Genomic DNA, 15433 nt, shown 5'->3' with positions numbered 1-15433 from the left:
ACTCCAGATAAAATAAATTTTTATCATCATCATCATCGTCTTGTGATCTGTGGGTTCCAATCTAGGGCCTGTCTAGCTCTGTTGTGAGTGTTATTACCAGCCCATCTTCCCAATCTAGGGCCTGTCTATCTCTGTTGTTGACATCTTTTCTTAGGGTGTTATTACCAGCTCATCTTCCCAATCTAGGGCCTGTCTAGCTCTGTTGTTGTGAGTGTTATTACCAGTCCATCTTCCCAATCTAGGGCCTGTCTATCTCTGTTGTTGACATCTTTTCTTAGGGTGTTATTACCAGCCCATTTTTACAATCTAGGGCCTATGTAGCTCTGTTGTAGACACCTTTTCTTAGGGTGTGAACAATTAATTTCCACTTTCTTTCCAAGATCAGTCCCAGTCTATTTCTCTGTCTCACAAAGTTTGGAGTTTTCTACTTTGTCATACCACTGTATTTTCATAATACATTGAACGCAGTTCAAATCTAAAATGTATCTGAAAACCAATGTGGTGAGAAAATGTGCAGACTTTCGGATCTATAGTACAGGCCGAAGCACAAAATACCCTTGCCTGATATATGTATCAACAGAAATATTACATTAGCAAACGGATTCGCATGAAATTTCTGGTTCCATTTTTCACTTAGGTACTTGCAAAAACACGGTTTGTCTTAAATAAACAATATATAGTCTGTGAACAAAATCAACGGGCGTGTGTAATGCTAGTAACTACATAAAGCTTAAGATATTGTCTTCGATTCAGAAGATTTAAAATGAATACAGTTTCACATGACCGTGCAAACCAGTTGCTACCCACATATATTGCCCCATCTGATACGGACAAAAGCCTTGGTTCACCTGGGGTCTACTTAGGTTTTGTTCACCGGGGGTCTACTTAAATTTTGTTCACCGGGGGTCTACTTAAATTTTGTTCACCGGGGGTCTACTTAAATTTTGTTCACCGGGGGTCTACTTAAATTTTGTTCACCGGGGGTCTACTTAAATTTTGTTCACCGGGGGTCTACTTAGGTTTTGTTCACCGGGGGTCTACTTAGGTTTTGTTCACCGGGGGTCTACTTAAATTTTGTTCACCGGGGGGTCTACTTAGGTTTTGTTCACCGGGGGTCTACTTAAATTTTGTTCACCGGGGGTCTACTTAAATTTTGTTCACCGGGGGTCTACTTAGGTTTTGTTCACCGGGGGTCTACTTAGGTTTTGTTCACCGGGGGGTCTACTTAAATTTTGTTCACCGGGGGTCTACTTAGCTTTCTACTCGTCGACTTGCGTTCTCTTGCAAGACAATGCGCAAACTGTTTCTAAAATCTAGTGGTTTATTAAACCCTTTCATAAACGGTTAAAACAGAGTTTTTACTGTGTGGTCGAATAGCTAGTAATTCTTTCCCAAAAAATATACATCAACTGTCATATTTCAATGAAAATCAATAGAGCCATTTTCGAGTAGTAAGTTCATCCACCCAGTGCATATGAAGTTGCAAACTGAATAGAGGTGATCTTAAAAAAAATGAATCATTTTGCCTGTAGCACCATCATCCTCTCGTCTGCTAAATGAAGGATGTCATGATTACATTGACATCAATGTACATGCCAACCTTGAACTTTAGGTCTAACACACAGTTATACATAACCATTGAGTCTCCTGCAAGTCTAATAGTACAATGCCAGGTGCGGAGATCAATCTTTCTCATCAGTTGATACGATTACAGACCTCAGACCGTGAACTCATCACAGTGGAAGCGAAATGCGCACGTGAGTACATAATCACTTCATACGCCCCCCCCCCCCGCATTGTTGTGTCCCCCCCCCCCCCTACCTAAAAAAAAAAGTGTAGGACCAAAATAAATATTCATTACTCTTGGGCTAAGTAGTTTGTACATGGTGGTTGAGAACGAGACGATGACATCTAGACCTTTACGCCTAGGAGTGTGGGAGCTCAGAACAGACGATGTCTAGATAGGAACATTATTGATGGGTGACAAGCATTTTCAAAAGTCAAGACTTTAAGTAAGTCTATTGATTGTCACCTTCAACTAGCCCGTAGTCTGTTGGACCGTTAGGGCACCACACATGATCTGTCGACCGTCTCCGTCTATTCCTGTCTTTGGTAGCCATGACTAGAATCTATTTCAATGACAGGCCCGTTAATTCTTTGAATGTTGTCTTCCCATCGCTTTCTCTGCCTCTTCTTCTGTTCCATGGCCGTTCCCTTGCAGAAAGGTCTTCGTGAGCCAAGATGACCTTATCATGTGGTCAGTTGTAGTTTGCCTTTTGTTTTTAATGTTACATGTTTTGAAAAACATAAAGGGCTGTTACAAATTGGAGTACCCATCGTTTTGCTAACCAAAAATAAACATGTCTTTGTTCTATATGGGTTACCTGCTCGTGTGGTAACCTACGAGTGGCTTGGGCTGGGATTTAAACATCTTCAATTCTAAAGGAACACTAACAGAATGTTTTCATACAATTTTGCTTTAAATTAAATAATGTCACAACAGTGTCTCCCACAAGGCAGTCCCTACCCACCCAGGCTGATGTGTCTAAAGGAACGTAAAAGCAGATACAGTTTGGTATCAGTTGCGACTCAGGCTAGACATTTTTCTTAAGGTTGAGTCCCTAAGCCTTTCCATGTTTGGGTATAACTGAAATTCAGCAGAGTTTGGAATCAGAGTTTTCCTTTACCTAGGTGCATTAGGCCTATTGCTATTCTACTTATCAATTGATCTTATACTTTCTGATTACTCAGTTTTAAATTCTATATTATTAATTAAAATTTCAATTTTTTTGTTTTTTTTGTTAAACCAGTTATTCAGTAGTCCACCAGAAACGTATTAAAATCAATCAATGGTCAGACTAGGAAGATCCAATCTCCCATTGCCAAGAGATTGAAGAACAAGTGGAAGGAGTAAGATGCTTTGAATTTTGGCTAGAATTGAAAATAAATTGTCAACATCTGTGATACACAAACATGTGCTAGAATAAAACAAGATCAGTTTTTTCAATCACATAATTGTAATATAATCCTGAGTACAACTATGTTAAAAATAGACTTTGTTATAGAATAAATGTATATACAATAGTTCCTGAGAGGTATAAAATAAACAGAATTCAAGTAGACAATCCAAAGGTCAGCATTTAGTTTCTCTAGAGACCTGTAGTCTCAGTGAGTCATAAGCCAAAGATGGGCACATCCCTTCCAGCATTATCACTGCCTGTATGTTGCTCTATCTCTCGTTTGAACACTCTGTACAAACTGATGATTTCATTGTGGTGAGCCTGCAGAAGTAGGGGAAAGTGTTTAGAAACATCAAGCAAGCTGGAGGGGGGGGGGGGGGGGGGGAGTCGATAGACCAGAGTTTGTGTTACATACAGCTTCAGTCAGCTATTTCACCTCACTCCCATTCAACATGCAAACCAAAACTTTGACATTTTTTTGTCCTCCGAAAGTTTCTAAACAGCTACATGCCATATCATGGTTCTGGGAGAACTTGAATCATAAGAGATAAGACATCCATCCATCCATCCCAGTGGCGCTACAGCCCATGGAGGGCTCTGGCCTGCTTTAACACATCCTTCCATTCAGATCTCTCCTGGGCCTTTCGTCTCCAATCCCTAACCCCAAGCTGTTGCAGATCTGCTTCTACGTCATCTATCCATCGCATTCGGGGTCTGCCTTTGGGTCGCCTGCCTTTTGGTTTTTGCCTGTATACGATTTTCGCCCCTCTGTTGTCTGACATTCTTTCAAGGTGACCTGCCCAACGTAGTCTGTTTTTTTTTATTTCGTTCACTATTGGTGGGTCTTCATATAATTGATATAACTCATGGTTAGTGCGTGTCCTCCACCCTGTTTCATCCTGTATGGCACCATAGATTTTCCTAAGGATTTTTCTTTCCCAAGTGTTAAGTAAATTTTCAGATGTCTTTGTCAGTGTCCAGGTCTCACTTCCATACATTGCTGCTGGTCTTATTATAGTTTTGTATATTATTTTCTTGGTTTTACTTGAAATCATTTTGCTCTTAAGTATATGGTGGGTGCTATAAAATGCAGATAAGACTCCAAGGTTTAAAGTAAATGGCAGATGGAGTTTTGAGCTCTGGAAGGAAGAGTGATCCTAGATGAAGCAACATGCAGTCTTTATTATCTGAAAGTTGGTAGCCACATAACATCATCTTCTTCTGTGGACAACTGACCAGTGAACTCATATGCAAGGGCCTTAAGCACATTTGGTTCATAAAGGGAATTGTAATTTGTAGTATTGTGCTAGCCACATAAAAAAAACTACAGCAATTATTTGTAAATAAATGTTTCATTAAAACACTTTGTATTAATATCAAAATAGTGTTTGTAAACCTGATTAACATTTTTGAATCGTTGTATAACTTCTCCAGACTGATGACATGATTGTTACAAAGTGTATATTAACTCTCATTCCATTTATATATATATATATATATATTATCAATATTATTGAAGACAATACATAAATCAATCAATAAATGAACTAATTAGTTAATCGATTAGCCAAAAAATGGACAAGTTTTCACAGGGTGAAAAAAAAAAGTTCATCTGAAACCTTCTCTCACCTCAACTATATCCCGCATTTCATGGGATGTACACCACTTGAGAACACTCGGGTCTGGCACCAAAGACTCCATGAAATGAGAATACTCCATGAATATGTCTTTGTATCTCTTCACCTCCGCAGGAAGTGTCTGGATCAACTCAGTGTGCCGGAGCAACAAGCGACGAAGCTGTGAGCAAAATCAATGTGAGCAAAATCAATGGTAAAAAGTTGAAATTAAAAAAACATTAAAATATTGAAAAAAAAATATATATGATAAAACTCCAGGTGCAAACTTTTTAGCAATTCTTAATACTACATAATGCTTGATATTCATTTTTGACAATATATTTGCAATGTGTTAATTTTCTTTTATAATTAAATTAAAAAAGACCAGTTTGAATATTTAAATTAATAAAAAATAAATCAAATAGTGGCAGGTATTTGAATTCCATTCCAATCAAATTGAGTACACCCAAAATTTCAAATATAGACATCAAGTTCGAATATAGACATCAAGTCCAGTGATAGATTAGCAGCAGAATACCAGAAGCCAAACTAGACTAGCCTCCAAACATCTCAGGAAAAGGTAACAACACTATTCCAAAGTGAGGATCCCTTAAAATAGTGGGCACAGAAATTTGAACTGCTGGTGAAAACAGCTAACTGTTACTTTGGGCATACCAGCCAACTTAGTGATGAGTAAAAGATTATTATCCTTAGCAGGAAATACCATGGCAGTTAGCAAGAAATCACTTCTGCCAACACCTTAGGAAGAACTTTTACATTTACAAGCTAACAGCAAATTATCCAATAAGTAAAATTTACTTCCTTTGCCCATTACAAAAGAAATGTAAACTTACTAACAATATTTCTACTATCATTCTCCTCATGACCTCTTTCTATTCAGTTCAATTTTGTTAGTTAATAAATCAATGTGAATGATTTTAATTAAAAAAGAAAGTAACAAATGCAAATACTAAAACAACTAGATATAAGATAGATATAGATATAATAATATTTTTTTCCTGGCTATTATCATTTTCATATTTGAATTCAAAAAATCCTTCAAGTATTCAATTTCAAAGTGAAAAAAAAACAGTATTCCCAAAGGGCTAATAACAACATTGCATAAATTTAAAAGTGAATAACTTTTTTTCTAGCCTAACAATCTCTATTCATGTTTTTGACAGTTTCAATGTATCAAGTCTCTAGCCACACACTCACTCGACTCAGTTTCATCTGCATCTCTGCCCAGGAGACAATGTTCTCAAGAGATTCAAATATTTGCTGTATGAACTGCTCCAACGTTTCATGGAGGTAGCCACTGTGAGGGGACAAGTCAATTCTCTCTAGTTCCATCACACAGTAGTTAAGAGCTTCCTCCACCTGAAACATTTAGGTACAAATATTGTTGACAATAATGCTCAAAATTCATGCAAATATATTTTATACTATAAACAAAAGACCAACATAATTGTAATTTTTTCTAGCAAAAGAAAAATTAAAAACAAAAAGAAATCAATTTTTCTAATCTATGCTTTATGTGTGAAAAATGAGATATAAGCACTTATTTGAAGTAAAATAAAGGCCATAATTAAATTGGATTTTAATGCTTTTTTTTTTTTTTTTTTTTTTACATTTTTTTTATACAGCGAAAATTTTATACTTGTACCATCCTCAGTGTGCTATGGTCCAATCTCATGTTTTAACCAGTGGGAGAGAGGTATCTGGGAGAATGTTTTCCGTGCTGCTTTTAGGTGCTCAGTAAACACAACTCTGTTTGAGTCAGGTGTTGGAACTTGAGCCACCTTGATATGTATGTAGTCAAGCAGTTTAAGCCTCTCAGCCAAAGATCCCACTGCGATCAAAGGGAATAGCAACTTTCCCAATGGCAGCCTTTTTCTAACTAGTTGGCTAAGAATTGTTGGGGGTGTTAACATTTGTTTTTGGTAAAAGATTGAGAAACACTACCCTAAGAAGAAGAAGAACTACACTAGGGATTTGTTAATACAAAAATGTTTTCAAGAACCAACAAATGCATTGCTATTGGGATTTGTAGTAAAAGTCTTTAAATCTAGATGGATGGCTGAAAGGACATATTGTATGCACTTCAGACTTACACCACAATAATCTAAAGTTCAATCACTGCCTGCTGCCATCCCATGCTATCCTGCTAGATGGTTGAACTAGGATGTAACAAGCTGGAGTTAACATCCAAAACTCATTAAAAACAGATAAAATGAGCAGCCTGAAAGGCAAAGATGTTAAACTGATGGTTGTGTATAAATAGTCCACCCAGCTAGGCAATTTTGAAAAGTAAATGTAGTTGATTCTTGTGCAGGTCATATAAATTTTTAAATCCAAGTTGTATGGACCTCCTCTAAGAATTTTTTAAGAAAATAATTTTCACATATCTGTGTAAAGTCAGGAATAAATAAACAATTTTTTTTTTCAGACCTCAAATGTGTCTCCAAGTAGGAACACAGTGACCGGCTCCTCTCCTTCCAGTAACAACTTCTGTTTGACTTGGATGGACAGTTTCAGTTCTTCACACTGATGCTTCACCTAGAGCAAACAAAATACCATTCAAGCAAAATAGAAAAGTCCTTTTTTAAAAACAACAAAGCTTATCAAAGGGGAAGAGCTTTGCACAATTATATCTCTCAGTAATATAAAAGTTATTTCCCTTATTCAATATTTAAAAAAAAAAAATTAATTACCAATAACTAATTGGTTAAATTTTTTATTGATTCATGTTTTTTTTTAAGTACAAAATTTCAACTTGATCAAAGAATATGCTTGGACCATAGACATAAATAAATATAGACTGGCCGATTAAAGAGTTTTATGAAACGAAAATTTGTGACTTGCAATTTTGTGTATTTTTATATACAGCATTTATGAGCAGTATAAAAGTTAAGTATTCATATCTATTTCAGCCACACACCTATATATATATTGTAAATAAGGAGGCAGAGTAGTTTTGTTTAATCTCTAACAATGAAGATCATGCAATTTTTCATAATTCGGAAATCCGAATACAATAGATATACATGTTTTCAAGTTACATGAAGTTACTTCCTTCGGCCAGTCTATATTTATTTATGTCTATGGCTTGGACATAAACAGTAATTCTTGTTTTGAATCCAGAAGAGGTCAAAAATCTATTCTTTGATTTGAGTGGGTATCTCTATCCAGTTTAATGACCAATTGACAATGAATAGGAGCAGTAAAAGTAGGTGGCCATTTTGGCCAATGAGATCTTTCTTAGCCATAGGATACAATTCATAGTTTTTGAAAAGTGATATTTTTTAAATGCATGAAATAAGTAAGTTTGATAATAAAACAGGATACCCTTTAAGATATAAGTTTTATTTCAAAGTAACACATATCTTGATACATTTTCAAAGGAAAGTTAATAATAGTATGGAATATTTTTATTCTTTTTTTAATTAATTGCATTTCCCCATTCCCTTTTCAACCTCCTTCCTCTTCTGTAGGAAAACATAATACAAGACCAACCTCATCAAATTCACTTTGAACATTCATTTCTGCCCTGGCCTTGTTCAGGATGACATGGAGCGTCTTCTGCTTCTCTATGGCGTTGATGGACATAAGGCTTGCCAAGGTCAAGGGAAGCTGATCTCCAAACTCCACCCCTAACACTTCTTCAATCTGCCTCCAGTGGCGTGCTTTGACAGCCTGCCCTCTGAACTCAATGATAAAGTTCAGCCAGCGTAACATTATATCCATCTGTCAGAAAATCATATTGTGATTACAGTTTCAGAGTATCTTAGCCAAATTAATACTTAATCATAAATGTTCTGGTAATTGAGTAGACTAATACATTTGCTCTTCTCTATCCAAACTAGATATTAAAACCTGACAAAAAAATGTTTTTCAATTTCCAACTAAACAAATGGTTTACATTTGATCTATACTACAGTAATTTAACGTTCTCTAAAAATAATGTAATAATTTTACTGTTAAACATTTTCAGATTAAACCTTTTAACACACACTTTCAGCATTCTAAGGCATTTTGGCCATAATTAGTTTTATCAGTGATAAAAATATGTTTAAAAATTAATGGTGTTGTAAGTATTAAATCAAATTATTATTTTTTAAGGTAATTTATTTAGGCTACTTTGCTAACTTAATTGAATCAAGACATTGCTTGATTGTATTCAGCCTCTCTGGCAATGATTGATTCTGTTATTTTGCAGAGGGCAAAAGTAGAGCATGGTGCTTTTAAATAGATTTAAAGTTAAAAGATATTTTTAAAACATAAAAGTTGGGTTTAAATTATGTGCAAGGTCAATAAGCGAGTGGTAAGGTTAACATATAGCAAGCTGTAGTATTGTCTAGTTTGCCCATTTCTATTGTAAATGTAACTGCTGTGATAAAATAAAGGACTGCTGTGCTTTTGTTCCACTACAGGCTGTAAAAGACTAACAATACACATCAAACTATTGCAAGACTTTCTGAAAACAATGAATTCAATCAAGCTACTGTCAAAACATTACTGTCTCTTAACACACTGTCAAAAAAAATAATATTTTGTTACCTTCTTTCCAAACACAGAGACTACAGTATTTTGTTACCTTCTCCCCAAACACAGAGACTACAGTATTTTGTTACCTTCTCTCCAAACACAGAGACTACAGTATTTTGTTACCTTCTCCCCAAACACAGAGACTACAGTATTTTGTTACCTTCTCTCCAAACACAGAGACTACAGTATTTTGTTACCTTCTTTCCAAACACAGAGACTACAGTATTTTGTTACCTTCTTTCCAAACACAGAGACTACAGTATTTTGTTACCTTCTCCCCAAACACAGAGACTACAGTATTTTGTTACCTTCTCCCCAAACACAGAGACTACAGTATTTTGTTACCTTCTCCCCAAACACAGAGACTACAGTATTTTGTTACCTTCTCCCCAAACACAGAGACTACAGTATTTTTGGGCAGAACTTTCTCCAGCTTGTTACAAGCCTCCATGTACTTGAAAGTGTAGTTGTTGATCTTCTGAATGTCCAGAGTTACAAAACTTTGCTGAAAGAGTCCATCAGTTTATACTTAGTAGTACATTCATTCTTCTTCGGAACATAAAAACATACACTTTTCTACAAAAATGTTCAATAGTTATTAATAAGGACGGGTTTTCTTATTTGAAAACTAATGTAGTTGTATAATTATTATAGCTATATGAGTTACATCAAGAGAAATGAAATAAACATTAATCTGGTAGAACCTTGGTACTATGAACTGATATGAAAGAACTTGGGTCACATCTGGTAGAGCATTAGTACTAAGAACTATCATGAAGGAACTTGGCTCACTAAACTAAAAATGATGTGTGACCATTTTCTTTTTAAAGCATTTAAAAAAATGTTTCTATCTATTTTTATAGTATTATAATACTCTTTTCTAGAAGCAACATTACAAATCAACTGTTCATGGCTATCCAATGTGCCAAACAGTGCGGGAGGATCTAAGTCTAAGTAAGTTCAAGGTTTTAACTTAATTTCTCTAATCTAGTAATCGATCTCTTAGGAAAAGTTAGGTTTATTTTGATTTTTTGGTGTGAGTTTGGAGGACGTACATTTTAATGTTGTTCAGGGGAGGTATTGTATGTTCAGTGGCATAGCTAGGGTGGGAGGAGGAGGAGGAGAATTAGAAAATCCCCCCGGGCCCTTACTTGAGGGGTCCCCAAATGAGTGTTTTTTACTTTATATATTAAATATTACAAAATGTAGGGACCACTAAATGATTGCAAATTCCTAGCTATGCTCCTGTGTATGTTGGTCCAGACCTAAACATGTATGTGTGTGGGCTGTTTTCTCTCTTATTAAGTTGAGCATTTCATATTTTATATAGAAAATATAGATATCAACATTGTTCCAGGTAATTTATTTATACTATTTATATATATACTTCTTTTATTCATAAAGTCTGAAGTAAGCCACTAGATGGGTATAGCCTGCTTGATTGATATTTGTGGTACACTTTATTAACCTTTACTTACATATTGGCTGTATTTTTATGCATATGCCTGTTCATTATAACAGTTGAGATATAGTTGATCATTGTCATGTACATAAATCAAGTTTGTCATTACTAGTTGGTTGAGTGTTATAGTTAGTTCATGCAAATCCATAAAATTAGGGAGTGTCAAGTAGCTCCTTATTACTACCCACTATAATAATAATAAATAATAATAATGATCTTTATTGTCAGTAAGGAAATTTGTCTAACAATTTGTGCATGCACATTATTAGAATCGAACCCCTAGATGCCACATCAGAAGCAATCTGTGGCTTTTAAGATTATGAGCCTACTGACAGCTTTGTTTGTTTGACATGGTTCGGATGTTCCTTCAGAGTTGAAGATTGTTTACTTCCTAGTCCAAACCTCCCGCAGGACGACGGGGGATGGGAGCGGGCAGGGTTTGAACCCTCGACCGTCGATAAATCCGAACGACAGTCCAGCGCACAAACCGCACGACCAGGCAGCTGAGAGTAAATACATTAACCCACTGTGCAAACTAGATACTACTTAATATTGGGGTCTTTTCAATTACTCTATTATTATACAGTTACATGCCCAAATCATACGTGACATTTATCATTTTATGAAAATCTGCCTTTTTGACCAAAAGCACAAATGTGCATGACAAATAAATTGAAACAATTTATTGATGTAATACACAATTCACAATTTGATCTATCTAATTCTAAACTCCATATATTTTTCCAGTTTAGGCTAAGTATCAAATTTTGTGTTAAAGAAGCATTAAGTTCAAAACTGTCTTGAGGAATAAGAAGATTTGAATAAAATAATCATAATGTCTATGCAGAGCATGATCATAAAATTGCTTATATGAACACACAGCTATAAAACTTTCCATAGAGAATCAGGTTACAGACTTGTTAACATCTCAAAGGTAACTAAGACTTACCCGCTTCCAGTTGTTAAACTTGGTATCCCAGTCAGCCATTAGAAGCCAGAGATTCCGAGTGTTGACATAGCGTGCTGACAGTTGAAACAGTTCACTAAAGTGACTCTCTGGTCTCTAAATTACATGGATAGAAAAAAACAGAATAATAATTAACATATTCTTCGCCCTAAGATACTAAATTTGGCTGTAAGTTATTAACACTATTGACAGTTTTTCTCATGTTTTCTAAAAACATATACCTTCATCTTCAATAATTCTTATTAAAGTAAAAAAGTTAAGTTCTCCTTTCAGACCTTGTGGTCTATAAATAATTCTTATTGAGTCACGTTAATTTTACCTGCTACAAAGATGAACATAATCTTTCAATCACAACTAAATCAGTAAAACAAAAAGCAAAACTGTGCTAACCCCTAAGTATCTTTGGATTTCTCTAACGAAATTTGCTTTGGTGACATAGGATCTGACCACTTCCTCAGCATACATCAGTGCCTGCTTGACCTTAATGACATCAGCGAACCCGTCAAGAAACAGGCTGTTTTCTGTTAAAGGTTTCAATATTTTCTTTACCTAAAAAAAGAGCAAATAGGAGATAGTGACCTGGGATATACATAGTAATCAGAAGAGTACACAATTTGTAAGTCACAATCATCAAGTAACCAGATAATTGCACAAATTTCAGCAGTTCGAAATTTGCCCAAAACCATGGAGATCACATTTGTTGTATAAATAGGGTGACATTATTTAAACAAGGTTACAAAGACAGTTTGTGTGGAAACACAAACTCAAAATCGGCCCCCAAAGTGGTCCACCCAGGCAGGTCTCAATATTTGCAGAAAGAATATCAAAATGAAATTCTATCAAAGGCAAATGACAGAGAAGAATGAAGAAAGAAGGTTGACAGATCTTGTGTGGTGCCCCAATAGTCCAGCAGACCAAGGGATAGATGAGAGTGAATGTGAAGGTATCTAATTGATCTAATTGTTTTGTAAAGGGTCAATTTCTTATTCAAAGCCTCAAGAAAAAAAAATTTCTGTAAAAAAAAAAAATTCCTTTATTTAAATGTTATATAGTCACAGTAAAACACTGCAGTTCATGAGATAATATGAAAAACTACTTATTATTTGTTGTTTAAAATTATTTTCCACTTATATACATACAAAATAGATATTTTCTCTTTTAAAAAAAGTAAACATTTGTTTTGTAAATGTAGTAGTTAATATGACAGAACTTACTTAACTAAGCAATACAATTATAAAAAAAAAATTTTTCACAAAAAAACTAAAACCATTTGCATAAATGTTTTTTAAAAAAGGTAAATAGCTATCTCCCTTACTAAAAAGCTTCCCTTGTTTGTTACTATTAATAGTGAATAGTTGTAAAAATGGTGTATTTTTATGAAAAAGCTGCTTGCATAATTAATTTTTACTTTCAGAAAAGAAAAAAGTAGCTTTGCATAAGAACTTTGAATGGTCTAAAATATTATGATGTCGGATTTTCACTATCTTTTCTAGTTTACAAGATCTAAACAGGACGGATGGACAGACAGACAGACCACACAAAACTAATAGCGTCTTTTCCCCTTTCGAGGGCTGCTAAAAATAGTTAATGAAAATTAAACTTATTAACAATAACAACATATGATCAAGCTATTTCATGGATTGCATGGATTGCAGACATAAATAAAAGAAAAAAATGCATATGAGGAGATCAGATGGTAAAAAATGAAGATTGCAAGAGATCAAACAATTAGGATGGAAGAATGTCAAATAAAGAGGATGTTCATGTTACCTGCGAGTGAATCCAAGCCACATCTCTCTCCAGGCATTTCTCTATTCCCTCTATCATTAGATTTCTCTCCTTCCTACTGACCTCACCGGCCCTCTGGATACTGGTCAACATGTAGTGACATGACTCAAACACTCTTCTCTCATCCTCATTGTAAGGGACAGCAAACCTGAGGAAGGTTTTCAAATTTTGTATAATGCTGATTATCTCTAATAGTTTTGTCTAACATTGGTTAAATATATTGTGTTAATATTAATTACAAACAGTAGTACTTTGAAATTTAATGGAGCTAAATCAGAACCTTTTGAGGTCAATAGGGGTGTCAAACATTTGCTTGCACTTACTCTGTTTGGCATATTCTAATCCTGCCTACTACATTATGTTTATAATAATATCAACAAAAGTGTATTTTTTCATTCAAGATCCTCTGGAAAACTCCTCAGTGTATCCAAACTGAGGACAATAACCAAATTTAGAAAGGCTTTAATCAGAGAACTCTATGCTGATGATGCAGTTATTGTTGCTGAATCTGCTACTCAGCTTCAGATCCAGGATGACAGACTGTCTGCTGCATGTCAGAAGTTTGGCTTAAACATAAGTCAAAGAAAGGCCAAAATATTAGTTTAAAACACAAGCACTGCAACTCATGATTATTAATGGCCAACCTCTGGAAATAGTTGGCTCATCATTTCCAATGATATGCCACTGGACAAAAAGGATAGCTAAGACAATGTGCATCATGTCATGGATGCAGAAAAATGAGTGCAACAACATCTTGCCAACAACCAATACCAAAGCCCTAGTCCATCGGATCAGTATGATAAACACTTTGCTGTAGCGTAGTGAAATATGCTCCACCTACTCTTGGCAGAAAAAAAAAAAGCTAAATATCTTCCACCTCCAACGCTTATGGGGTATTCTTAAAATAAGTTAGCAAGATAAAATAACCAATGAGAAAGTCCTTCAAAGAATAGGGTGCCTATCGGGTGAACATCTACAATTATTTTTTTGTGTCTTTTGATTGTCTTGTTTCATCAACAATTACAGCAATCTCACCTATCCATTATATTATAGAGGTTGGCAATCTGGGTGATCTCTCTTGACTGCAGCAAGTGGATGATGTCATGGATGGAATCAGTGGTGGTTAGCCGAACATACAGGGCATCAAGTGTTGATGGATGGCTCTCCAACAGAGCCTGCAAATTGTCTAGTTTCTGCAGAGTTAAAAAAATGTCAATTTGTCATAATGTTTTTTTGATGCCAAATAAAACTCTTTAAAAACTTAACATCATTTAACCTGTCTACCTTTATTTTGAAACAATACAACATACACCATCATCAAAAATTTCATCTTACTGAAAAAATGGTGCACTTGGTGTCACTTGTAGAATATCATGTGACCAATAAAAAAAAATATTAGTCATGAGTAATCCTTGATAGAGGAGGCTGAGTGGTAAAGAACTTGGCTTCTGAACTGAGGGATCCCAGGTTTGAATCCTGGTGAAGACTGGAATTTTTAATTTCAGGATCTATGGGGGCGCCTCTGAATCCACCCAGCTCTAATGAAAACCTGACGATGGGTAAAAGTAAAGGCAATTGGTTATTGTGCTGGGCACATTAGCCGTGGGCCACAGAAACAGATGACCTTTACATCATCTGCCCTACAGATTGCAAGGTCTGAAAAGGGAACTTTACTTTCTAGTAATCCTTGATGCACTTTTTTATTATTGTTTCCTACACTGTATTCTAGGTCTTATATAGAAACTATTTTTCAATGTTTGAGTTTATATTTATTTTATTTAAAAGTAACTTATTATAATTTGTTTAAAGCCCCATCTCTGAAATAAAAAAAGGATATTAACACTGACCCTAATAAGACTTTGTATTCTGATGATTGTCTCATGGTTCACATTCTCTTGCACAGTTTGCTGGTGAACTGTCAGAGCTACACGAAGGCTCTCTTTGAATGGACTGATGTCAAATAAAAACATTCCAAGACGTTGAGACTCTGGCAGTCTTTCTAATAGTTTCAGCTGCATCAAACAAACAAGAAAAATCAAATTAGATATAGCATATCTTTAATATTAAAAACAAAAAAAGATGCAGCAAAAAT

General features: G+C 35.1%; 1 protein-coding gene across 1 annotated transcript in view; it reads right to left on the bottom strand.

Annotated features, from left to right (window-relative positions):
* Positions 1-3004: 3004 nt before the first annotated feature.
* Positions 3005-15433, bottom strand: part of LOC106059649 (uncharacterized) — a 34574-nt gene continuing 22145 nt past the window's right edge. The window contains exons 17-27 of the mRNA XM_056015884.1: positions 15189-15353; positions 14377-14534; positions 13324-13489; positions 11944-12102; positions 11536-11649; positions 9507-9629; positions 8093-8323; positions 7028-7135; positions 5795-5956; positions 4590-4757; positions 3005-3281 (exon numbers count right to left, since the gene is read on the bottom strand). Of these exons, the coding sequence (XP_055871859.1) occupies positions 3174-3281; positions 4590-4757; positions 5795-5956; positions 7028-7135; positions 8093-8323; positions 9507-9629; positions 11536-11649; positions 11944-12102; positions 13324-13489; positions 14377-14534; positions 15189-15353 (1662 nt within the window). The 3' untranslated portion in view covers positions 3005-3173. The remainder of the gene's footprint in view (positions 3282-4589; positions 4758-5794; positions 5957-7027; positions 7136-8092; positions 8324-9506; positions 9630-11535; positions 11650-11943; positions 12103-13323; positions 13490-14376; positions 14535-15188; positions 15354-15433) is intronic.

Source organism: Biomphalaria glabrata, chromosome 17 (assembly GCF_947242115.1).
Source record: "Biomphalaria glabrata chromosome 17, xgBioGlab47.1, whole genome shotgun sequence".
Lineage (NCBI taxonomy): Eukaryota > Metazoa > Mollusca > Gastropoda > Planorbidae > Biomphalaria > Biomphalaria glabrata.
Note: the sequence above shows the minus strand (reverse complement) of the source record. Positions and strands in the feature narration are given on the sequence as shown.